This window comes from Sturnira hondurensis, unplaced genomic scaffold (assembly GCF_014824575.4).
Source record: "Sturnira hondurensis isolate 20B ecotype Veracruz unplaced genomic scaffold, ASM1482457v3 Scaffold0009314, whole genome shotgun sequence".
Classification (NCBI taxonomy): domain Eukaryota; kingdom Metazoa; phylum Chordata; class Mammalia; order Chiroptera; family Phyllostomidae; genus Sturnira; species Sturnira hondurensis.
The window spans coordinates 728,459-755,022 of record NW_028081945.1 but is presented as its reverse complement, the minus strand read 5'-3'; the positions used below and the strand labels follow the sequence as shown (position 1 = coordinate 755,022).

The window sequence follows — 26,564 nt, the reverse complement described above, 5'->3', positions numbered from 1 at the left end:
CAAGGACTCTGGGCTCCTATCGCCATGGTGAGACTTACCTAGGAAGCACAGAGTTAGGTGGCCTGGACTTTGCAGGGGATGCGACTTTAGGTTCTGGCCCAGAGCTTCCTGAAGATCCTGGCAGAAGGTCCTGTGCCTGCCCGGATTGGTTTGGAAGTACTTCCCTTGAAGTCAGAAGATGCTCTTTATCTTTAACTTCTTTTTCCCGGGACTTGGCTTTGTGTTCTGCCAGAAGAAGGTCAAATTGCTTTTTCCGGCCCGGGACTGCCCTCCGATGGCTTAGCGAATGTGTCTAAGAAGAAGAGAGATGAAAAGCACAGCCTCTTTGATCAGCACATAAACCTGCTTCTCTGGGCCCTCCATTTCAGAGGCAGCGATTCATGGGAATTTAGAGGTACTTGAAAAGTCAACTTCAAGGCAACAGCTCCTGTTCTGCGGCTGGGAAGAGGCAGAGACCACACAAACGCAACCATGCCCTACTTTCCTGGCGTTAAGCCAAAGCTTCCTCCAAAAAAATGGCACAGGACGATGAGCTTCAGTGCAGAACCCAGGACAACCTCTCTGATGAAAGGCCACCGTGAAGGAGTCTAGAGTTAATCCAGGTGCAGGTGGGAGGCTTGCTTTGGCCCAGATACCCAGAGCCACCAAGCAGACAGGGCCACAGCCTCAATCCCAAGACGCACTAGCAGTTCAGTATGAAATATGCGGCTGGGGGTTACCCAGTGGTGGCCGCCTTGGGTCAGCTGCCCCCCTGGCCACCCCAGTGTGGCCGATCAGGAGTACGGCGGGACTGTCTTTCAGGGCGCTGCCGCCGCGCTGCCGCTCCCGCATACATTAAAACGTAGCAGGGTTTAGAACCGCCTGTGAGTGCCTATAAATACAATTTACTGTCTGGCCTCACAAGTAACAGGGGATGCCTTTTTTTTTTTTCCTCCCTCTTCTTAAAAAGCCAGCCAGTTTGAGGCAGGCACTCTGCTACCATGGAAGAGAAGAAAGCATTTCCTTTACAAAGAACAGCTGGGGGTCATGTCTAGGTTCCACACCCTGCCGTGTGCAGAGAGTGGCATGCAAACATTTCGACAAAGGCCCCAGCGAGAGCAGGAAGTATTTTTTATGGAAAGAGAAATACCTTGCAGGTGAGGGATCTTGTGCAAGGTTTCTTTGTCTCGGGATCCAATACTCCACAGTGTTTATTTGGGTCAAATTCTCTCTCTGGTTTAAGAAACAAACAAAAAATATAAGAAAAAAGGAGACTAAATAGGATTTGGCATTAAGACTACATTAAAAAAATGCACATTTGCACCAACAAGTGAGACATTGTCAGGCAATCTGTTTTTGTTTTCCCCAACCGACTGCTAAAATGTTTCAAGAACCGCTCAGGGGAAAACGGGACACCCCTCTGTACCCAGAGTTCCCAAGTAGGGATGAGGAATGCGGCACAGGCACAGGGGTGGATGGGGTGGGGGGAGCACTGGGCGGTGAGGGGAGGAGCCATGTGGCTCTCACACTTGATTTCACTTGAAAAGCTTCTCCAGATACCTGGCCCTTTGGGCACAGATAACTGCAGACCCCGGGAGTGCCACCTGAGGCCCAAGGGCCACTTTTTCCTGGGTGGCTCCAAGAGTACATCACATCTCCCCAGCCCCACCCTGCCTTCCTACCAGTCGAAGCCATTTAAATGGGAGATTGTTCCTGGATAGGTCAGTGTGACCTTGCCTCTCTCCTGCTTTGCAAAGTGCCCAGCACAACCTTATTCACCAGAAAAATTGACTAGAAAAATTGTTTACCTGATTCAGAGACATTTTGGAGGTGTCACAGGCAGGGGCAGGGGAAAAGCCTGGGTGTGTACCTTATGCAAATCTGAACTTGAAGGTGCATAGAAGGCAGAGCCTGCCAGTCTCATAGCTTCAGCTTGCTCTGCTCCCAGCATGGGCCTGTTGCTCCAAATGGGAAGGGGCAAGGCAGGCAGTGTTCCTGGATGGCTGTAAGGAGGCCAGGCCTTCCCCATTGTCTGCCTTCCCACTGGACTGTCGGTGGGTCATGTTCACTTTGCTTTCAAGGAACTTGCTCTTTTTAGGCCCATTTTGGATCCTTTGTCCCCTCTGGATCACAAAAATGCTCTCCTCTCCAGGAAAATGAGGGGAAGTGAGGGCAATCTCTTAAGGCCCTCCCTCTAGGCCTTAAAGTTCCACCCCTCACATGGCCTGTGCTGCTTCTGGGAGGCATCCAGCAAGCACCTGCTTCCCTCGAAACAGGAATGACGCAGCTCTTCTGGGTATTCAGGAAGACAGTTACCGGGTGGGTGAGGGGTGTGTATAAATGCGGTGGTGTCCTTAAGAACCCTGGATGGCTGTAAACTAAAAAGAGGTTACCTAGTCTAAAAAACTCTCTGATGTTGGTGGAATAAACTCTGAGTGTACTCAATGAATGGGTTCTACTTTTAAAAGAAGGTTTGGCCCTGGCTGGTATGGCTCAGTGGCCTGAGTGCCAGCCTGGGAACCAAAGGGTCTCTGCTTCGATTCCCAGACAGGGCTCACGCCTGGGGTGCCGGCCAGGTCACCAGTAGGGGGTGCTCAAGAGGCAACACATTGATGCTTCTCTCCCTCTTTCTCTTTCCCTTCCCCTCTCTGTAAAACGGAATAAATAAAATCTTTTTAAAAATGCAATAACAGGTTTGAGGGACCTGGAGTGGTTGTGATGGTAGTAATGGCAATATGTGCAACAAAACCACTTTCATACCCAAGACAGATTCTCTGGTTGGCTCTCAAAATGCCTCATGCCCTTAATTTTCTTTTTTCTTATTTAAAGTTTCAATTGTAAGAATAGGAAATGGCTAGACCTGGAGATGCCTATTTCTTAAGAGCCCTCTCCGCCCTCCAAGCAGGGCCTGGGTGCCGGGCCCCGGGCGGCCTGGCTTGGAGCTCTTTCCCTTGCACCTGTCCAAGTCGGACCATGCCCAGATCCACACCAGCACTCATGCTGGCCTGGAGCTGAGCAGGCTGTTTCACTGGCTGCCGAGTGTGAAAGCGAGATAGAAGCAAAAGACCCAATGAGACAAAACAACCAACAAAATGCAGCACCAACGAACAGCAAAAAATCCCCAAACCACTTCAGACTGGGGTGCAGGCTAGAAGCCACGGTCATGCTTCTGCCACTAGGACCGCTGCCTCTGGACACTGTGCACGGCCTGGCCTATCATCCGGAACTGAACTTGCTATTCAGGAGAAGAGCCAGGAGTCGGGGCTCCCGTCCACACAGTGAGGCCTCCCCTCATGCAGCGAGGACTCCAGGCTCTACCCTTATTTCTTGATAGTTGGTGGATAGTATGTGAGGAGGTTTGCAGGTATAACACTTTTGTCATTTGGATGCTTTGGGCGAAGGTACTTGTAAAAGTAATTTCTTTAAAAAGTTATAGATATAAGGTAGAAATAGTGAAGTACAAGGTGAAGTACAGAGAAACACAAAGTAGAAAATAAAAACGCTCCACAATTTTGGGGGTGCTTAAGAAGTGTGCTCATACTGGGAAATCTAGTTTCCTTCTCATGGGGTGGTCCCACATGTTTCCCCTTGTCATCATCAGATAAATGCCCACGATGTGTGACTAAGTTATGAAACTTATTTGAGTCTTTTGAAAAAAGCAGAAACTGCTAGATGTAGTTTTACAACAAATCCAAGCAAGTGGCCTCCACGTGGCAGAGGACAGCTACTGCTCTCCAGGTTGGCCGCGAGCTCCTCCCCAGTGCCCGCTCAGACAATGAAGGGGTGCACCCGAGAGACCCCCCAACTCCTCATCTGCTGCGCTAACCTAGTGTTCCCATAGGAATTCCAGCTGGTTACGAGAGGAGGCAGTTGTAGCCACAGACCACAGAATCAACCTGGAAACCAACCAGGCCAAAGGACAGAGGCTGTGTCTTTCTATGGGGCAGTCACTGAGGGGACTGTCCCACGCCTATTCTGAGCTACTGTGAGATTTCACTGTGGCTTGTCCAGCTTCATGGTGGTAAGGCCTCTACAAAACCCAGGGGCAGTTCAGCCTGTCAGCATGATAATAAGACCCTCAGAATCCACAGGCTGTTGTGGTTGGTGCAGAGCATGCTGATCTCTGGGTCACCGGGGTAATTCCCGCTAAGCACTGAGCTGGGGCAGAGCCTCATCTGGCCTGGGAAAAGGAGAACCAGCTCTTCTTGCATTTTTAGGTAGGTGTCCTGCCTGTAGGTAAATTCCATGTCCTTCTTAAAATGAAACAGACCTGCTTAATTATAAGAACACATCACTCCTGGGTTATGGGACATGACTCAACTTCAGTCTAATCATGAGCCAGACTTGAAGGGTACAGACACATACCTGAAAGTCTTCTGTAAGGCTTGTTGTTGTTTTTGGTGCCATTTTGGTGTTTCTTGTCTATTGTGGTGGACAAAATTCCTTTGCCATTTAAGATCTTCTCTGGGGAAGGTGGCACTGACTTGGACATCAAGATCGGCTTAATTAAGGGTGGGGTGGAGACGGCCGAGAAGGAGGTGGAGCAGGCGGTGACTGCAGCAGTGGTTGCAGAGTTCATTTTGACATGGGCACCGTCTGCCTTCACCAGGTTAGGAATTTTCTCTAAACTGACTACAGGAACTGGAACGCTGAAAAATAAATGAAAAAACACGCACAATTGCCTTCTGTGATACATCGAGTCTGCTGAGAAGCTATACCTGATTACCGCTATCAGAACACTTCCTTATCACTTATTTATACTCCTCCTGTAAGGGAGCAGCATGACTCCAGTTCTGATGGAGGGGGGAGTGGTGCCTCGGAGAGGACAAAGGGGTGCGAGGCTGGCACGGTGCCAGGGGTGGCATCAGAGCTGACTGATTACCTCCCTTACCCAGTGTCCCCGTAGATTCTGCAGCTCCCCCTTCTCAGTCCCTTTTTGTCAGCTGCCTTCGAGACAGCACCTTGGGAAGAACACGGAGCCTGCTGTGAAGCTCAGGAAGAGATGCTGTTTGTCACCTGGCGAGAGTGCACCACACCATGCCACTTGCTGAGTCACACCCCTTCCCCACTGCTGCTTGGCTGGTCTCCCGCCTGGGGATCGGCGATCAGGCCTGACATTTGCTTAGCTGGGGCGCGCTGATGGGCCCGCACCACATGGAGGCATGGCTGCAGGCCAGCACGCCACGTGGCATGCTGTCGAGGGCTCCTGGATCACTCTCACATCCTGGGGATGGGCTCAAATTAAGTGAGCTGCCATGTAACATTATCTAATATTCCATTTTAGGCAGCTAGTTATGTAAATAGGCAATGCTCAAGGCTGGCAGGTGAGAGGATGAATTTTAAGAAGACAGAGCACAAAAGCGTGTGTTCTTCGGAATCTGTCACCTAAGCGCCACTTCCCTGCTATTTCTCCTGTAATGGTTATGCATTTAATTTCAGTGCATTTCATGCAGGAGGACCCTATTTCTGGGGGACTGTGGAGGACCCTGTGTTGGGTTTTAAAAGATGAGTAAGCTTTGCTTTGGTTCCTGAACTAGATTTTCTTTCCTCTTTGCAGGAGGGCAGAGCACTAATACTTTAGCCCTCCATCATTGCTGAGCTGACTTAGGTATCTGAATGCCAGGTGATCTAGAGCACGGCGTACACGTGCCTGCAGACAATGCAGGGAATGGAAAAGAGGCTGTTTGGACAGGGGGGAAATCTTATTTGTTCACATGGCTCGCTGGCTCTCCTTCCCTAGGATTTATCCACAAATCATTTCTTTGATCCATTTGTTCGTGTAATTATTTCTGCACCCCCTCCGCCCCAGTCTCTTTTCTGACTTTGAAACAGGATCACAGAGGCTATTTATAGGTCTCTCCCAGTGAGAAGGGCACTTAGTGGTAGAGCAGATTGCTGCTGGGCTTCAGCAACTTCATCCTAGGGCCACATGCTTTCCCGGCTGGGGAAGGGTGGTGCGCACTTCAAGTCCCCTGGGAGGGGAAGCGGGAACAGTGGTATCCAGCAAAACAACGAGTCACTGCCAATTCACCCTTGATCACTGTCCCAATCACTGAGACAGAGCTGCTACTTTCTATTTAATGGCGATTCGCAAAGCACTCACGTATTACCAAAGAACAGCATGAGGAGCCCTTGAAAAGTCAGCACACTAAGAAGCTGTAAAGATATCACCTAGTGAAATTAGTGCCGCATTCCTGATTTTCTTCAAATGGTAACAAATGCAAAAACATAAACCATGTACTTCTAGGATCACCCCTTCACTCAGTTTTAAAGGACACAAATGATAGAAGTCAGGGTTTTGGAGAGATATCTGTGCACCTGTGTTCATAGCAGCACTATTCAGTGGCCAAAAGATGGAAGCAACCAAGTGTCCACTGCTGGAGAACGGATAAACAAAGTGAGATCTATACATACAACAGAAGATTATTCAGCCTTAGAAAGGAAGGGAATTCTAAAAAAAAAAGAAAAGAAAGGAAGGATATTCTGATACCTGAATGTTGAAGGCATTATGCTAAGTGAAATAAGCCGTCACAAAGAGGCAAATGCTGTACAATTCCATTTGTACGAGGCACCTGGGGTGGCCAGGTTCCCAGAGACAGAAAGTAGAAGGATGACTGCCAAGAGCTGGGGGCAGGGGAGAGTAGGGGGCTGTTTAGTGGCTACAGAGTTTTACTTCTGCAAGATGAAGGTGCTGGAGATTGGCTACACGACAGTGTGAATGTATTTAACACAACTGAGCAGAACATTAAAATGGTTAAGAGGACAAATTTAATGTGTATTTTACCACAATTAAAAATTTCAAAAAATGTGCAAACTAAAACATACTCTCACAAATTACAAAACTCACACAACTTAAATTTTACTTCAATACCCTGATTTTAAAAACACATAAGAGCCTGCTTAAAAAGTTCTTGATGATTAGTCACTCTTGTTCTAATCTATCGACTTTTATTTCTTGAGAAAAGAAGTTGAACTTCAAATGCTGATGTGAATCCATGGACTATCAGCCAGTGAGAGGATGCTCTAGCACCTGAGTGGTCTTCTCTGACATACTGCTTCGTGAAGCCAGAGAGTTTGGGAGAGGAAGTTAGGAACTTCACGTTCCAGATCTAGCTCTTGTTGCCTGAGCCGGCGTAGCACTGGGAAGGCCTCCACTTCCTGTGAGAGATGCCCTGGTACATGCTGAGTGCTTATGAGCTCAGTGGATGATGCTGGGATAAAATAATCCAGAACAATTTTATAAACTGAAATGAATTTTAAAACTGAGCCAAGTGGTTCTCAAATGCTCATAGTATAGTCCGCATTTCCCCCCTTAAGATGTCCCTACTCTCCCCCAAAGGTTTTGAGCTTCCCCTGTAAGGTGGCCTGTCTCTGGCTTGAGCTGAGAAGTTAAGAGTTAAAAGAAGGGAAGTGTCAAACACATCCCCAGGGGAAATGAGAGAGAGGGGCAAGTGAAAATCATGCCTGTTTGATCTTACTCCTCTCAGCCCCCAGAGGTTTTTTTTTTTTTTTAAAGATTTTATTTGTTTATTTTTAGAGGGAAAGGGAAGGAGAGAGGGAGAAATATCAATGTATAGTTGCTTCTCATGGGTCCCCTGCTGGGAACTGGCCTGCAACTCAGGCATGTGCCCTGACTGGGAATCGAACCTCGGTTGTTTGGTCCGCAGGCCCACACTCAATCCACTGAGCCACACCAGCCAGGGCTCAGCCCCCAGTGTTACCGGTAGCCACTGGCTGGTCTGAGTGTTCAGCCTCCTTTTTCCACTGCTAGTGGCAACAGCCCCAACTGATGAACAAAGGAAGAAATGATTGCAAGATGGTGCCACACAATGTGGAAAAGCAATCTCAGAGGTTCAGTCTTTTTCCGCAAAGCGCTCTGGCTGACATAAGGAGCTGCTGAGAGCCCCTGGCCCGGCTTCATCCACATACAGGTCCCTGCGTGTGTCTATACTCCAGGGAGTCTGGGAGTGTGGCTGTCTGGGAGTCAGTATCGCAGAGCTGTCTCTTGCTTTCTCTTGGTGTTCCTTTCCTCACTTCCTCGACATTACCTTTCCCCTCCAGGGCAGTGTCCCTGTCCCAGTAGGCAGGTAACGGCTCCTTCAGATGACAGTGGACCCTGAATAACAAGTTTAATTTTTTTCCATTTGGAAAGAAGCCAAGAGAATCTGACCCCTGCTTTTGTAGTCCAGATGTCTCCCCCTTTTCTGTGTCTAATCACAGTAACTCAAACACCTCCTGTGGAGGTTAGGCACTGGGAGGGGTGGGTAGCTGGTGACACCTAGACGACTAACTAAGCAATTTACTATTCTGTTTGCTTTAGGTGACAGGCAAGCCTGGTGATTACCCCTGAGGTCAAAGCCCCTCAAGCTCCTTGCCTTTCAGTCTTAAGCGATGCACTTACACACTCCAGAAGTGTAACAATTAGCTGCATTTATCAACTCACGATTGTCCTTTCTTCGAGGAGCAGTATCTGAAAGGGAAGGACGAGTCCCCACTCTTCCCCTGCTGCTTTCATAATGCCTGTTTTGTTCGCTTGGAATGAACTCCTTCAGGGAGCCCGGCTGCAGCCTGGTCCCCTGCTGCGCCCAATACACTGGGAGCAGTTACCTCCTTGTTACCTCCGCACCCCAGTCTCTGTCCTGGGAAGGGATCCTACGGCCCAGAGAGAACAGCCCTCCCTCACCCTCCTTGCCACGTGGACATGATGTCTACCCAGTTTTCTTCCCGCTGCTCTGGCTGCCCGTGTCTTCTTTCTGTGTGCTTGGACAGTCTGCATTTATCTCTCTGAACCAAGGCTTTAAGAAAAATGGTTCTCTTGGCACCAAGAAGATTCCCCTCCCTGTCCCTGTGATGACTGCAAAAGAGCAGAGGTGAAGAATCTTACGGTGCCACCAATTGTCACTGGGCCAGCTGCTTTTCTGGCGACCATGATTTATTCTTTTATCAGCAACAGATAAGCCTTAAGAGAATGGTTCAGAAAATCTTGAGTCCTGCAGAAATCATTGCCAACCCTGCTCCACTTACCAGCGCAGGGGAAAGATAGATTTGACAGGCAGGAGCCTGAAGACATATGGTATTTGTGCTGTGGGTTATGTGTCTGATAAGAGTTCTCAGCTGTCTGATTTCTTCCCACTGATTCCTCTGACAAAAGCCCATGTGCAGAATTTTGAGGATCTCTGATTCACCGGCAGAGCCTTGAGAGGGCCATCTCACCTAGCCTCTTGCTTTCCAAGCAGTGGGAGCACTGCAGCCAAGCTGAGGAAAAGGGATTCACCCTCCTTTCAAAGACTCCCAGAGAAGGAGTTCTATGTGGGTCTCATAGATGCATTTTGGGGACTGCTATCAGGACATTATTTATATCAAATTTAAATTATTTTTAACTTTATTGAATTTATTGGGGTGACACTGGTTAATGAAATTATACCGGTTTCAGGTGTACAATTCTATGATATGCCATCTGTACATTGTATTGTGTGTTCACCATCAAATTTAAATTCTTTAAGTTGAAGAACTACTTGGGGCGTTCTTGAAGGCCGGAAGTCAGGCAATCACTACGAATCCGCCTAACTGGCAGAGCTGCAAAGTCCTGCCACGGTGCAACAGCCTTGGGACCCACGACATCAATTCCGGCAAGTGAATAAATGGTCTATTTTATGTAGAAAAATACTGGGAAACTTTCGGAAAGCCAATTTGTAAACATCTGAAGCAAAGAGAAAATGGAGAAAACAGGGTACCTAGCCACAGAACACAGAAGTCAGAAAATCTGCAAGATTAATCTCATAACACTCTGCGGCTAAGTGTCAGACCTGGCGGTCAGGAAGGAAGCACTGTGCATAGTCCCTCCTGGTCTTGGCATAGCTCTGGATTCCCCTCCACACAGCACACCTCAGTGGGAATACGTGGTCAGACCACACTGCTATTGGGGGTGAGGAGCCCTGGCAGCAGAGGGGAAAAATTGGTTAGTAGAGTCTTGTGCCAGCCCAGAGGGGTACCCAGCAGAGCTCACAGGGGCCTATTGCCAGCCAAGGAGGTTAAAGTGTCTTTATCAGGGACTTGGATAATGGGCTAAGACCTACTCCCTCAACTGGCAGGAGAGGCAATTAGCCGCTGGGAAGAATGATGTGGGACTTTCCCTAAGACAGTTAGGAGCAGGGGAGAAGTGAGCAAGCTGACTTGGATGAATTGTAAAAGCGGCCAGAAACAAGTACATAGAATCAGGGAAGACAAGCAGGACTGCACTGAGGGTCTGCGCACTGTCCCTGTTCTGGCGATTCATAGAATGCGAAGGGGTGTTTCAAGACAGCTTAGGACAACGGTTCAGAAGGCAGGTTTTGAAATGAGGCAAACCTAGAACCTCTCCTGCCTTTTCTGTTGCCAGATGCATTATGGTGGGGAAACATCTGACTTCTCAGCTTTAGGGCCTCAGTGAGTCCATGACTTCCGTGGGTATCAGATAAAGGGTGGCTGGCCAAGCGGATGAGTGTTGCTTTCAGCTCTTCCTTGCCCCCTTGGTGGGACAGCTTCATACAGTGCAAAACCACACCGACATCTGTGGCTGCCCTGCCTGGCTTACCCTGGGACCTTACTACTCTGGGTCTCAGTCTCTTCATCAGTAAAATGACGATCATAATAGATATTTGAGCCCTGGCTGGTGTAGCTCAGTGGATTGAGCGCAGGCCTGTGAACCACATGATCGCGGTTCGATTCCCAATCAGGGCACATGCCTGGGTTGCAGGCCAGTTCCCAGCAGGGGACTCACGAGAGGCAACCATACATTGATATTTCTCTTCTTCCCTTCCCCTTTAAAGATAAATAAATAAAATTAAAAAAATAGATATTTGAAGTGATTCAATGATATAATACGTATGAAGTGCCTTGCATAGTGCTGGGCACGTAGTTGGACCTAAATAAATTTGAGCTAGAACAAAAAGGGGAGAGTGTTTGTGAGTTATATAAACATTTAACCCTATGCTGTACACCTGAAGCTAATATAATATTCAATGCCAACTATAATTTGAAAATAGAAAAAAAAAAAGGAGAGAAGAACGGATCACGTCATCTACTTCCCACAGACCCTGATGCTTTGGGGGATATATATATATATTTGGGGTGCAAGTCATCACTACCATCAGAAATTTCTGTCCTGGCTCTGGCCGGGAATCTCAGTTGATTAGAATGTTGTCCCAACATGCCAAGGTTGCAGGTTCAATCCCCAGTGATCAGAGCACATAGAAGAATCACCCAATGAATAAGGAAGTGGAACAACAAATCAATGTATCTCTCTCTCTCCCCCTTCCTCCCTTTCTTTCTAAAATCAATCAATTAAAACATTTCTTACAAAAGAACATTTCTGTCCTGTTAGCCTTGCGGGTTGTACCACTGGGGGAGGGATGGCCCAGGCAGCAGATGGGTGTGAGCAGGGAGTCCCCTATATTCACAGGGAGTGGATGACCACTTCTGGGGGCTGTAGTGAAAAGGAAAAACAGAACTAGGTGGGAAGCTTTTCCAGATTCAACTGGCCCCTTTCCAGGAGCATTCACTCCTACTTCTCAATCCCACCTGCTGCTCAGCCCCTGGCCTTTCAGGCACTGCCGAAGCCTGGACCAGTGGCTCGTGCTCTTACGTGCACAACACATTCTGGAAGAAGAGTAAGTAGGAGCTCCAGGCTCCTTGCATACAAACATGTTGTCTCCATAACCCTGAAGTATGTCAGGCAATGAGGGTCCTTGCTGACTCTACCAGGTTTTCTGGAGGCCAGGAAAACATGTGATCCTGTCTAGGCAGCTCCAGATTTCTCGGGAGCAGGAGGCCCAGCACCAGCCTCTGTTAGAATCTGCAGCACTTCTGTTAATCAGGGCTTCCTGAGGCACAGGACTCAGAAAGTAGTCCCCAAACCTGCCAGGAGTTCAACAGGAATTCTGTGTCCTGACATTCTAAGCCTGAGGGAAAAGACCAGCAAGCCAGAGAAGAGAGGAAGATAAAAAGGGAGAAACAGAGACCTGGCACAGTAGGGCAGGTGATGCTGGACAGGCTCTCTGGAGTGCACTTGGGACCAGCTGGCCTGAAGTGATAGGTGGCCAGTTCGGGAGGGAGTTAAGACAACACTAGACCAAACCAACTATACCTGTTCAGTGCCTTTTCTTCCACATATGAGAATTAAAGTCCTCATAACTAAAAAGAACACCCAGTGAAACCCACAGCAGTGCATAGATGGTATCAGGACCTCTGAACAGAGGTCAGGAAGCAAGTGGATTCGAGAAGGAGTGTTGATGCAGAATGGGACAGAGCCCCAAGTGTCCTTGTTGCCAAGCACCAGCCTTGGAACTGACAGGTTCGGCTTGGGAGCCCCTAGCGGGAGCACTTCCCCCTGCAGCCACCAGAGGTCACTGGTTCCCGTTGCTGGAGCAGCAGGGTGCCCTGTCTTTGGGCCTGTCCCTCACCTTCCAGAACCAGTGCAGCCAAGACATATATTGTCTCCCTTTAGTCCTTGAGAGAAGAGGACTCCTCACAGAACATCATCCCTTCTGTTGCCAGAGAAGGCTAGGATTGGGGACCTGGGCTCACACCTTCAGCCTTTGCTTTCAGTAAGGTCTTTCTGAGCACGCTGGGAATGAGGAACCGGCGCAGCACCCCTGGCTATCAGCAGTACCCCACCTCTGTTCCCCAGCCTCCTTCTCAGAGGAACAGCTGCAGGGAGTGCCTTCCCTCCCAAGTGTCCTGTCACTTACTCTGCTCTTGCCTCCTCTGTACTGGAATTCAGGGCTGGGCAGACAGCCCTGCACCCAAACCACCTCTACCAGGGACGCTAAGCACACTGTTTAAGCCTTCAAAAGTGTAGTGTTCACACAGACTGACAGCAAACGCAGGGCATTTTTGGTCCCAAATTAAATTCACTTTACATTTCTTAAAAAACTCCAGTCAGAAACCTTGGCCCCTCCTGACATTCTGTCACTCAAGTCTACCTGCTAAAAGAGGTCCCTACCTGCATTATCAGGTCAGGCCTGTCATCAATGCTTGCTTGAATCTTGATGGAAACCCTTACCACCAGTCTTTTTGACCTGGCCTCTCTGTGCTTGAGCCGGCCTCCACTCAGTCGCCAGTGCAAACCTCATCCTGCTACCAGCTACTACCTGAACTCTGTATCTGGGCTCCTCACTGCCTAGATACAGAGTTCAACCTCACGGCCTGGCTCACCCACAGCTCCCACCAGGGCACCTTCTCCCAGCCGCAGCGTCGCCTGGCTCTGGACCCTTGCGTGGTCTGGACAGTTCCTTCTGCTTGAGTGCCCTCTTCCCCTCTCCAGGTGAACACTCCCCCATCTGCCCAGATCTGATGAGATCCTCTTCTCTCCAGTGCTGACTGTTTCTTTCTCGGGGTTTCTGCCACACTTCTCTCATCAAATGGCCAGCTTTTACCTTTATTTCTCTGTGGCCTGAGCAGACCCTGAGCTACCTCAGGAGAGGAACCTGGACCGAGTGTCTATTTTGCTACAAAGTCATCCCAATGATGTACACATTATTTGGCACTTAGGAAGAGCTTTAAATGTTTGATGAATTAATTAATGCCCTCAATGAAGATGAAATCACATAACAAATAAAAACTAAACCAGCTCTCCACCAGAACAAATGCTTTAGGTAAGGAGCAGCTTGCAGTTGTCTCTCCTCCTGACAGAAGAGCCAGAGAGATGGCAACAGTGAGGGTGGAGGGTTTCTTCTCTCCTTTTCCCTTGACATGGACACACTCAACACCTGCCGTGCGGTGTGCAGCCAGCTACACAATCATGCGGGAAGATGGTGTTTCTTCCTCACCCTTGATTTATAGATGAGAAACCTGAGGCTTAGAAAGGTTACCCCAGGGCATTCATTCAGCAAAAAAGTGACCTTGGGCAGCTCTATCACAAGTGAGAAGACCAGAGGTAGAGTCCCAGCTTTACCACTAACCAGTCACTTCATCAGCCTGGGCCTCCATTTCCTCATTACAGCACCAAGTAGACTTGAGTCCCAAAGGGGTCAGGGGCACCCTGGTCAGTGTGGCTCAGTGGGTTGGAGCATTGACCCACAAATGAAGAGGTTGCCGGTTCAATTCCCAGTCAGGGCACACGCCTGGGACGGATTTGGTTCCCTGTTGGGGTGTGTGTGAGAGGCAACCAATTGACGTTTCTCTCTTGCATTAATGTTTCTCTCCTTTTCTTTCTCCTTCTCTTCCTCTCTCTAAAATCAGTGAGCATGTCCTTGGATGAGGATAAAAAAAATAAAGAGTCTGGGGCTGTGAAAGTATCTAAAAATTACAAGGTGCTATGCAAATATGAAGGACCGTGGTTACTAATCTCTGTGGCTCACACTCCCTCTCTCATGCCGTTTTCCCCTTCCCCAGCTGTCCTAGCCTATATTTTCTGTACCTAGACTCTAGTCCCTAGTTCTGAGCACTTACTCTCTTTTTAAATATATTTCATTGATTATGCTATTACAGTTGTCCCATTATTTTCCTCCCCATCATTCCCCTCCGCCCTGCATACTCCTTCCCCTAGCATTCCCTGCCCCCCTTAGTTCATGTCCATGGGTCATACACATAAGTTCTTTGGTTTCTCCATTTCCTACACTATTCTTAACCTCCCCCTGTCTATTTTTATCTACCATTTATGCTTATTCCCTGTACTTTCTCCCCTCCCCTTCCCCACTGATAACCCACCATATGATCTCCATTTCTGTGACTCTGCTCCTGTTCTAATTGCTTGCTTTTGTTTTAGGTTTGGTTGTTGATAGTTGTGAGTTTATTGTCATTTTATTGCTCATATTTTTGATCATCTTTTTTTCTTAGATAAGTCCCTTTAACATTTCATATAATAAGGGCTTGGTGATGATGAACTCTTTTAACTTGACCTTATCTGGGAAGTACTTTATCTGCCTTCCATTCTAAGTGATGGCTTTGCTGGATAGAGTAATCTTGGATGTAGGTCCTTGCCTTTCATGACTTGGAATATTTCTTTCCAGCCCCTTCTTCCCTGCAAAGTTTCTTTGAAGAAATCATCTGACAGCCTTATGGAAACTCCTCTGTAGTTTACTCTCTCCTTTTCTCTTGCTGCTTTTAAGACTCTCTCATCTTTAATCTTGGGTAATGTGATTATGATATGCCTTGATGTGTTCCTCTTTGAATCCAACTTCTTTGAGACTTGCTGAGCTTCCTGGACTTCCTGGAAGTCTATTTCCTTTGCCAGATGGGAGCAGTTCTTCTTCATTATTTTTTCAAATAAGTTTTCAATTTCTTGCTCTTCCTCTTTTCCTTGTGGTATACCCCATATAATTCAGATGTTGGAATGTTTAAAGTTGTCCTGGAGGTTCCTAAGCCTCTCCTTATTCTTTTGTATTCTTGTTTCTTCATTCTGCTCTGGTTGAATGTTTATTTCTTCCTGTTGCTCCAAACTGTTGATTTGAGTCGTGGTTTCCATCCTGTCACTGTTGGTTCCCTGTACATTTTCCTTTATTTCACTTTGCATAGCCTTCACTTCTTCCTCTATTTTGTGACCATACTCAACCAGTTCTGTGAGCATCCTGATTACCAGTGTTTTGAACTGTGTATCTGATAGGATGACTATCTCTTTCTCACTTAGTTGTATTTTTTCTGTAGTGTTGATCTGTTCTTCCATTTGGGCCATTTATTTTTTGTCTTGGCATGCCTGTTATGTGGTAAGGAGCGGAGCCTTAGGTATTCACCAAGGTGGGATAACCCTTGTTGCTGCATTGTGGCACTGTATGTGGAGGAGGGGTCTGAGAGGGAACAATGCCACTAGCTTGCCTCTCAACTGGCTTTTAAGTCACTTCCCCCACTACCTATAAGCAAAATGGGCCCTTCTGGTGCTGATCCCTGTGTGGGTGGGTTTGTGTATGTTCTAGGACCCTGTGGGTCTCTCCAACAAACTCTCCTGTGAAGCTGGGAGTTTCTCCCGCTGCCACAACCTCCACAGATTTTTACAGTCAGAGGTTTTGAGACTTTATTTCCCCATGATGAAATCCTGGGTTGTGCGGTCTGTCTTGCTCCCCAGTTGTTCCTCTTGGTGTTTCCGCACTCCAATGTGGGAAGGCCTGCTCTGCCAGCCACCGCCTCACCATGAGTCCTCTCTGCTTGGCTGTTCATTCTGCCCCTCCTCCAGGTCTGAATGTTTCTTCTTTAGCTCCTTGGTTGTCGGACTTCAATACAGTTCAATTTTCTGGCAGTTCTCATTATTTTTTGTTTTTAAATTTGTTGTTGTCCTTCTTTTTGTTGTACAAAGAGGCAAAATGTATCTACGTATGCCTCCATCTTGGCCAGAAAGCTATTTCTGAGCACTTCTGTGACTCAGCAAGGCCAGCTGAGTTCATACCCAAGGAGCTGTCCATTGTCCTTACCTTGATCATCTGAAAACCTAGCAAGCATGTTACACTTAAACGTTTAAGTTCCTGATGCCTTCCTGTCCTGGCCGGGACATTATTCCTTGGGGTGCCTGAGTACTCTGGCTTGTTTACACCCCACCCTCTCACCCTCGTGCCCTTTCTACTCCTCCCCTCTACGGCTCACCACAGTAACTCCCAGTAGCCTTTTGTCCACTCACTTTCCCTCCTTCATCTGCTGCCCCATTCCTTCTCCCCTGACACCCAAACCCACAGCACTAGAGGCAAAACTGACCTCAGAATGCCCCATCTCCTGTCTCTTGTATGAAGGCTAGATTTGTAAGTGGGAATCCAGGGAGGGGCTTCTGTGGAACACCACGCCAACTCCTCAGTTTCCTTCCGATTAGGGTTTTCCTCATGTGGCTGAGTGCATCCTGGCATGTGGGCACAAACACCATGCAGGGGTTGTGGTATGGGGTGCCCTGTACTTGCCTCCTCTTTAATTTAAAAGAAAATAGCTTTTCCTTCTTGCTAGAGCACTGCGGGTTTTTCCTTCTTATCATCCAGGGCCACAGTTTTCCCTTCCTAACTCTAATGAGGGAAAAAATAATTCCCTGATGGAAGCTGGCACTTTGATTTCTCCAGAAGAATTCAAAAGATATTTATTTATGTCTGTGGTTTCCTTCAGCATTAGAAACATCTCTGTGAGGAAGGAAAAGCAGCAGTTTTACTCCACAGACTCCATCATTCAGTGATCATATATTCATTTATGAAATAGTTGCTGGGCACCAGATTCCATGCTAAAACATGGGGATGCCAAGGAGCTCAAAGTCTAACTGGAAGCAGGGGAGGATAAAGGTGCAAATAAGTACAATATATGAGGGAGCTCTTAAACTGGTATCTTGAGTGTTCACGGGATTTTAGAAGGAGGAGCGCCTCAGTCTGTAGAAAAAGTCCAGGAAGGCTTCACGGAGGAAACGATGCTTATGGAGACTTTAAAGCATGTGTAAGGACAGGCAGGGAGGCTGCTCCTGGGAGGGGAGACAGCACGTGCCAACACATGGAAGACACGCTCTAGGAGCTACAAATAGACAGGGACATCTGGAGTATGAAACGAAAGGGTTAAAATGCTGGCAGCAGCAGTTGGACAAGTGAGAAATGCCAGATCATATACCCACCTACAAAGAGGTTAAACTTATGCTCCGTGGGCAAACAACTGAGGGCCATCAAACGCTCTGAGCAAGGTGAGGGTGGGCAGGGCTGGGTGCAAAGGACAAGAGGACCAGGTAGAGGCCACTGCAAGAATCCTGCTGAGGAAGTAAGGTGGTCGGAGGCCTTAGGTCGCAAGAAGCATCCATAGCACTTGGGGTCTGTGGAGTTTCCCAGATTGTAACGAAGCCCTGAGATGGCTCTCTGGAGCCTTCAGTACTGGCTCTTGCTCCCGGTTCATGCCAGCACCAGGCAAGAAGCGATAAGCCAGCCTCATTTCTCCCAAGGCGCTCGGCCAGGGCTGCTCAGTTATCATTTCCTCTCCATAAAGCACTGGGAAGGCTTCCAGAGCACTCCTCCTGCCCAAGCCTGAGCCCCCAGCACTGCAGGAGGAGACGCCTCCCATGGAAGCACCAGAGGAGGAGCTGGTCTCCTCCCCACCACACTGTCAGCACACACAGGAGGCCAGGCGCCTGCTGATTTTTCTCTTGCTCTGGTTCTTTTTCCTTCTGGAGCAGCAGGCTCGTCTCCTGCATTTTTAATAGCTGAGCATATTTAGCATTCAGCACACGTGTGTGGGTTGATAAGGCCCGAGGAGAAGGCAACAAGCCATGCAGGGGAGGAAAGCCTCCTGCCCGCTCCTGCTCACATCAGCGGGTTTGCGTTCCCCCAGTGGCTCAGCATGCTGGACAAGGAGAGCCGAAGCGGTGACAGTAGGTTTGAAAGTCAGGCTGGCTGATTCAGTCCCAGTACAAGGGGCCGGTCCCCTGGCCAAGCAGGGACTCATAAGTAAAGTCTGAAATACTCATCTTAGCTCAAAAGAGCTGAAGAGTCTAACTCCCTCTTGCCTCCCACCTGGGGACAGCCTCATCTTGCCCACCTCTCTGCCTTACCTGGCAGGACAGCGAGCTGGTGGAGGGGCTCTGAGAACCCAGTGTGGGGCCAACAGGGAATGCCACGGGGGGCAGAACTGCAGGCCACATATTCAGTAGCACAGGGATGCCCTCTCTGTCTCCCCCTTTCTTCTTATGCAGAGTTATTTTTAATTTCCTCAGACACAGAAGGGAGAAGATAACAAACGCAGAGACCACCTAAGTTTGTGTGAGATAGGTCCCAGGAGGTCGCCTGGGTTCAGCACTGGCGTGTATCACTGTACATGTGAATCTGAGCCACTTGAGAGAGAGTGCCCCCGGCCTGCTGTCAATTTTAATTTAAAAGCCACAAGCAACCGGTGCTTTCTCGGCTTTCAGGGCCAACGCAGAGCTCCCTTGGAGGGGAGGAGCAGGACTTCAGCAGGGGAGACTGCCGGCCGGATGGGGTGCTCGGGGCCTGCCCCACCACACACCCAGCTGTGACTAACAAGAGAAAGGAATGAGCGCTCCTTCCCCCCTGGATTCAACAGCTCCTGTGGGAAGCACAACATTTAAGAGGGCGAGGAGCCACCTTAACATGCCTGTGAGTCCCAGAACCAGAGAGACCGGCCCAGGGTCACCTGGCCTCGGTGCTCACAGCTGCGCTGTCTGGGACAGCAGCCATTGGCCATTTGTGGCTGTTGAGCTTTTAAAATGTGGCTGAGGAACTCAATCTTAAATTTCATTTAATTTTAATTCATTAAAATTTAAAAATAGGTGCTTGATTCAGTTGTTAGGAAATGTTTAAAAGTATGTTTGGAACAACTTGGATATGGAAATCTATTTTATAATCATAAATTTTAAATAATATCTGACTACGGGTCAGATATTTCTGATGAAAATTCGGCGTCCAAACTGAGTAAGTGTAGAATGTACAGAGCATTTAGAAGGCATAAAAAAAGAACATAAACTATATCAGTGATTATATGTTGAAATGATAACACCGTGGTTATGTTAGGTTAAATAAAATATATTATTAAAATTATTTTTGCCTTTTTTTCATTTTTTCAGTGTGGCTATCAGAAAAAAAATTTTAAATCACACGTGTGGCCTTGGTAGGTGTAGTTCAGTTGGTTGGAGTGTCGTCCCATAAACTGAAAGATCATGAATTCAATTCCTAGTCCAGGCACATTCCTGGGTTGTGGGTTTGGTCCCTGGTCAGGGCACCATCGGGTAACATACAAGGTATGAGAGGCAATTGTTTGATGCTTCTCTTTCATGTGGATGTTTCTCTCCCTCCTTCCTCTCCCCTCTCTCTAAAATCAATAAGCATGTTCTTGAGTAAGAATTAAAACAAATTTACATGTGTGGCACATAGTATATTCGCACTGTATAGTGCTAGTCTAAACAACTGCAGATAAAAAGTTACAGCCTCCAGGAATGGGAATCTTACAATCCATTTCAATGATCAGATCCATTTCATTCGATTCAGCAAATACTTACTGATAAGGGGCCTGTGTTTGCTGAATATGAGGACCTACCATGTAGGAGGTCTGGCAATTACTACTGAGCAGAAGGAATAGAGTAAGCCTAGCCTGTGGCATCACAAAGAGTCACAAGTAACATAAAAATGAAGTGCCACTGGGCTTAAAAAGAGACACCAGCATATCAGGCGGCTGACAAGGAGGAAGGGAACGAGAGAAAGGCTTGGAGAGAAAGGTGGCCAGTGGGATGGGCAGTGCGGATCGGTGAGGATGTGGGCCAAGAAAGAGGACACACAATGCTGTGCAAAGAACTCTGGCTTAGCAGTCCCTACTTCCTCAGGTTCCTCTTCCCCAGACCCCCATTCTCTAGGGCCCTGACCTTGGCCCCTGCTCTTCTCAGGCCTCGTAGCTTCCTGGGAGGCTCCATCAGTACCCATGGCTTCAATGCCCACGTCTACACTGACATTATTAAAATCTCCATTTCCAATACATTTCCTCCTCTTGACCTCTGGGTCTACACATTCAATGCCCACCAGCATCCCTATGTAGATTGTAGGTGTTTCTCAGATACTTCAAACTCCACTGACTTCTCAGCTGAACTAACCCTTTCCTTTGCACCCTAAGCTCTGGACCTTTCTATCCTTCTCTTGAGGAAGTAACAGGACTAGTCACCCAGTTGTCCAAGTCAAGACCATAGACATCATCCTCAACTCTTCCCTTTTACGGCAAGACCTCCACACAAGCAGCTCCAAAGTCCTGTGGAATTTTCCTCCTAAATATTTCTCCCATCCAGCCCTTTCTGCACATGCCCACTATCACTGCCTGGTCCAGGCCATCACCATGCCTCACCTGGATTATACACCAAAGCATCCTCATTGTTCTTGCTGCTTCCTGAGTGGCAAGCCATCCTTCATAACACTGTCAGAGTGATCTCACTACAGGTAAAAACTGCTCCTTTAACAGCTCCATGCAGCTTCAGGGGGTAGTCCAAATTCCTGAACTTAGTGCATACGGTGGAACTTTATAATCTACCCAGCCCACCTACCCAGTTCATCTGCCTCCCCCTCATGCAAATACTCCTGCACGCTCTATTTCCTTTGCTTGGGATACCCTTCCCACTTTCTTAAAATTTTTTTTAATTGTGGTAAAAATATATATAATCTAATATTTACTATTCTAATATGTTTTTCTTTGTGTAGCTCATTTCTACTTATCTTTCAGATTAGCTCTGTGCGACCTCTTCTGAAAACCCTTCCTGAGTCCTCAGCCTGGGTTAGGCGACCTTCTGTAGTTCTAGTATCTTAGCTCTTGTCACACTGTACTCCATGTTTGCTTACGTCTTTTTACAGACTCCCTACGAGAGTGACTATCTTATTTCACCTGGCATCCCCAGGGCTGCAGCGTGCAGTTGTACAGGTTATGCATTACACTAGGAATGCCTGATTGAGGAAGTGAGTAGGGGGCGAAGACCACTGGCCAACTGGGTACCTGGTCCTGAACTGTATCCAGGCTTTTTTCTATTGGCATAAACGTTCCATGGACAACATCAGTGGGCCCTATACAACCCCAGTGCTTGTTAGAGAGTTGACACATAGTGCTATAATAGGTGCTCATTAAGCGGCTGAGTCAAGACTGATGGATATTCTAGACAGAGGTACCAGGGGAGATTGTACTGGGGAAGCTGGAGTAGCGGGATGGCACTGTACGATCAGGACTGGATCAGGGGTTTGCAGGCAGTTTGTAGAGAGTCCCTTACGTGGGGCCGAGGGGCTAAACTTTTAATTCAGGAAGCTGTGAGAAGTTTTGAGGGAATATGATGACTTAGAATCACAAAATATGCAGGCTCAAAAACAACACTCAAAGAAGTAACTTGTTTAAGGTCACACAGGAAGTTAGTGACCAAATTGCAACCTGAACTGGCTTTTCTTTTCTTTTTTTTTTCAAAAGCTCTAAATTGGCTTTATTAAGTGATTCAGGAACCAGGCAGCATCCCATTGAGCCGCTAGAAGAGCGCTCCCTTGAACTGGCGCGTCTTGCCTCTAGCTCTGTGTCCATTCTTCCACACTGCTCTCTGGGGGCGCTTCCCTGAACTGAGGCTGAGCCCTGTAAGTCTCCAAGCCGGGTCTTGCCAGCCTTCTCAGCACGTGTCTGCAGCCTGGCTGACTGAAGGTGAGATTAGGCAGGAGACCGCTGCAGTCAGTGCTGAGCTTCTTTCGTGGTGCACCCCTGGGTCTGTCTTCAGAGTACCTACCTACTTCAAACCAGGTAAACTGCCCACCCCCTGGCTTTCTGTTCTTCACACAAGGCAAGTGCTCTCGTTTTTGGAGTCTTTTTCTTATAAGGTATTTCCTTCCTTGTACTTCTTTTGGTTGTTTCTATTTGGGCCCTGGGTAGATTTTTCATATCATTCACAAGTACCTGCTGCCTCCAGCTGAAGGGGCCTTGCCCACAACAGGTCTCACCAAGTGTGTGTTGAATTAGTTGAATCAAAGGTGGAGACTGACCTAACCCCAGTGATCTCCCCAAAGGCCTGCCTCCTGGGAGGATTCTTGGTGCTGAGGCTCATCTCCCTGGGGCCACATTGATCATCGATCATTTCTTGTCTTCATTTTATGATCTTTTGAGACCCTGGAGTCTCTTTTCAGCTTATTCCTCCTGGGCCCCTTGCCTAGCTTTCCTCACTGGGTGTCTCTGTAGCTCACTTCTGGACTCTGGCCGATGGTATCCTTTTCCATTTTCAAATTCAGTCAGAGTCAGAGCCACTTTTCTACTTTTTCAGGGAGATTTGACGTCTCAACCTTTATTCCAGGTACAGGGGCTCTGTCCTTTAGCACATTTGATACCCACGACTGTGATAAGATTACCTCAAATATTTATCAAATATGTACTGTGCTCCAGACATTGCACTTGCTGACTGTATAAAATACAGCTCACTGAATCCTCATCACAATCCCGTGGGATAGTGCTATTATTAGCCCATTTTACAGATGAGTAAAACTGAGGCAACTGAAATTGAGCAACTTGTCCAAAGCCACCTAGCTGAGATTCGTACACAGGCAGTAATTCTGGAGCTCGGGCTTACAGCAGGACACGTGATGTTACCTCAATGAACAATCTTCAAGTGCTTTCCAAGGTTACCGATTAGAGGACGATTCCCTCCCAGAGGCCCAGCACCAAGGCCACCGTCACTCTCAGGCTCTTCCCTGACCAGCTACATCCTCCTACAGGTTGGGCCTGAGATCCTAACGATCAGAAGAGAGCAGAGCTTGTCCACAAGGCCCACAGGTCACCTGGCATGACAGGTGACTCCTCTCCTTGGCAGCTGTGGCTAAACCTTTCCACTCTGCCACGAGGCTCTTTACTTGATCTGGCATTATTGGTTCTTTATAAAGTCATCATAGTTTCCAGTGTGCAGTGACAAACCGAGTGACACTTGATTTCAGTCCCCGGCTTTTCTAGGCACAAACTTAAGTATAATTAACTATCACTGATAAACAGAATATTTTTCATTTTTAAATATATAAGCCAGACTCCACAATGATCCCTGAAAGATAAAGCTAGGAGCCCTGTAATAAGGCCATCCTTAAGTTTTCCAAGTTGGGTCCCTCAGCATTTGAAGATACAGGCATCAGGCATACCTTGTCTTACTGTGCTTTGCTTCACCACGCTTCACAGATTTTGCATTTTGTACAAATTGAAGGCAAGATCCTCTATCATCACGAAGATTATAACTCACTTTGTTGTGATACTTGCTTCATTGCGGTGGTCTGGCACCCGCAATATCCCTGAGGTCTGCCTGAACTCATCCTCTCCTTCCTGTTCTTATTTTCACCTTAGTTTCCCGTCTGTCCATTCAACAGGTAACCTTCTCTGACTTTTTGGTGAAGACAGAGATTTAAAAAAAATGAATTAAAAGCCTCTGATTTTTCAGTCACCTGCAACCAACAAAGGGGTGCCATTCTCCTTGCATTTGCTCTTTTCCGCCTGTGGTCAGTTTCCAATCTCCTGCCTCTGCTGGCAGCCATTCCAGGAGTGGAGACCCCGCTGCTCACAGGAGGGAGGCTGTGCAGGGGGCCACCTGCCTCCCCAGACCGCAGGCCTGGCCTGGCTCCCTGCTGAGCAGACTGATTGTGCTTTTGAGTATTTACACCAAAGCTTCTCTTCACTGGGGTGGAGGACTGAGAGGTGACCGAACCGACATGGAGTACTTCCCCAGCACCCTTTTCTTAGACACAGCTTGGCTCAGCTCTTAGGAGCAGAAAAATTCTCCTGTCACGCATATGGCAGTTTAAGGTCCCGTGTTCCCTCCAATGTTTTTGATGCCTCACCCTGTCATGTGTGTTTTCTGTCCTTGCCCTCCTTAGACAGGACGCCCAGGAGCTAAGCCAGAGGGTAAACACTGTTTCCTATGGTGACAGGGGCAAGGAGCGAGGACAGAGAGCTGCTGGCTGCCAGCGCCGGACACTTACCATGGTTTGTCCCTTGATCCTTTTGCAGAAAAGACTGTGTGCTGTTTGCTGCTGGAGGTAAGTAGATTGTCTTTGGGCGTTTTGAATGGCTTTGAGGTGCTGCTGGCAGAGTTATGGCCGCTGAGACAGGCTTTTGTTTTCACCTGTACTAGTGATGTCCTGGAATTGGAGGGTGGAGACGCTGGAGAGGAAGAAGGTCTGCACATTGAAGCGTGTCTTCTCTCTGCAGAGGGAGAAAGAATAGAACTCAGCACATCACTGGTAGCAAGTGAGTCTCTCATACACTCATGCCACGCTCACACACAACACCTGCCTCCCTGAAGCCTCAGCTCTGGCTACGGTTTGTCTTTTTCTTTTCTGAATGAGAAACTGCCTTCCTTTATTTAACTTCTTTATTATAACTTTAAAAATTATGTTTCCTTCAATACCAGTGGATACTCCAATCAGTAACTTTACATGAAAATACACTTATTTAAACCTCTCTTCTTTACCTCCTGAGTACTGTTTGTCTTGACATCCGTTCCTCTCCCACTAACTAGCAATGACATTCTGACTTTCTGTATCAAACAGCATGCTGAACCGGACCAAGGGTTTCACCAGAGGCATTCACCAGGTCCCCCTTCTGCAAAACAACTTCCACAGCAGTAGCAGGGAGGACACCAGGTGTCACCCGAACACCGTGGGATAACCATGTACCCAAAGTGACCCCCAGGCAGCTGCTCAGAGACTACAAGGGCCTTCAGCACAGAGGGCAGGGTGGGACTCTCAAGAGAATAAATAGGACATTCTTGAACCAGACCAGAAGCAAGGTCACTACGGTCAGGACCAGCAAGGGCTGACTGAGAAAGTCCTCAAGAGCCAGAAGTGGCCTGGCCTCTGTCTACATGTCACACCTGTGGCCTCTCCAGGGCTCTCTGGGATCTGGGGTTAAACCTGCTAAGCCAGGACATGCAGACATCAATGCTTGGGGCAGAATCCACAGAAGAGAGTAGGCACAGCTTCCTGAGGTGCAATAGAAAATACCAGAGCTCTGGGCAGACATGTCTCACTTGTTCACACTCAGTCAGCCTCGTGATCTGGACTCAGTGAGTAGGATGAGGGCACTTGACTGGGACAGCAGGTGCATGAAGTAAAGTTCTAGCGTCTACCCTTGAGGTGGTTCTTATTTGTTACAGGGTAAGAGATTTGATCAAAGGACCTCTCCCAAGACGAATGCACATTTGTACATGCCCAACTTTGTACCACATTACAGAAGGAATCCTAGATCCCCAAAACACAAAGGCTCTGGAATCCTAAGGGCCCTCTCTGGCCCTTTTGTGCCTACTATAGGGCACCACATACAGTTAATGCTGAATTAATATGTGTTCAATAAATAGATGAAATGATAACAAATGTCCTGAAGGGAAGAACTAGAGATCACAAGTCTGGAAATCTGGGTTGAACACGATATGAACGGGGTGGGAGATGAAGATGGCAGACCACATTCTCCCTCCACCTCCACGCTGAGTCCCAGGGTTTTCTCACTAGTGAGACATTTCTGGCTGCTGTTCCAGGCACCTGACCTAGGCGAAGAAAGCCAGACTAACCCTGACTATCTGAAATGGGATTGTGGTGTTTCTCTGTGCTCTTACTAGCGCCTACCAAGTTGTCTCAAAGCAGACTGACTCTAGTCCTCTGGTGAAGTGAGAGTTGCGAGGGAAATTGGATTTTTGAGGGTCATGTGATTGCTGGGTATCTTTTACCTGACCAGTGTTAACCGTAGCCTACCAGGAATGATTCTACAGTAATTTTTCTGCACCGAATCAGACTAGACTGTGCATACATGCTCAGTTTCCAGAGCCATCCTGTTGAAGGTTTTGAAAACCAAGAGCTAGTTCCAGGGCCTCTGTTTTGAGGTAGCAGAAAGAACCATGGGCTTTAGGCGGGGGATCTAGGCTCCAGCTCTAACCGTACCATGTTAGTAGGCTTATGGCCTAGAGTTCACCACTTAAACTTTCTCAGTTTCTATGTCTTTATCTGTAAATGAAGTGGGTCCCTAGATAGCTTCTAAGGCTTCTTTCCACCCCATTATCATAAATACAAGGCATACTTACACCTGCTCCTTCTCTTCTCATCCCTCATGATTCCTGAATTTACAGCACTAATTACAGCTGAAGTACTGAGATATTTTACTCAGGCAGATCTTCCTTGGAGGAATTCAGCCTTCAT

The 26,564-nt window shown here is 47.8% G+C and overlaps 1 protein-coding gene across 5 annotated transcripts in view; it reads right to left on the bottom strand.

Annotated features, from left to right (window-relative positions):
* Positions 1–26,564, bottom strand: part of ATXN7L1 (ataxin 7 like 1) — a 234,002-nt gene that overhangs the window by 34,154 nt on the left and 173,284 nt on the right. For all 5 annotated transcript variants that reach the window (XM_037057053.1, XM_037057049.1, XM_037057050.1 and 2 more), the window contains exons 4-7: positions 24,357–24,579; positions 4,345–4,628; positions 1,130–1,212; positions 39–292 (exon numbers count right to left, since the gene is read on the bottom strand). In XM_037057053.1, coding sequence (XP_036912948.1) covers positions 39–292; positions 1,130–1,212; positions 4,345–4,628; positions 24,357–24,579 — 844 coding nt within the window. The remainder of the gene's footprint in view (positions 1–38; positions 293–1,129; positions 1,213–4,344; positions 4,629–24,356; positions 24,580–26,564) is intronic.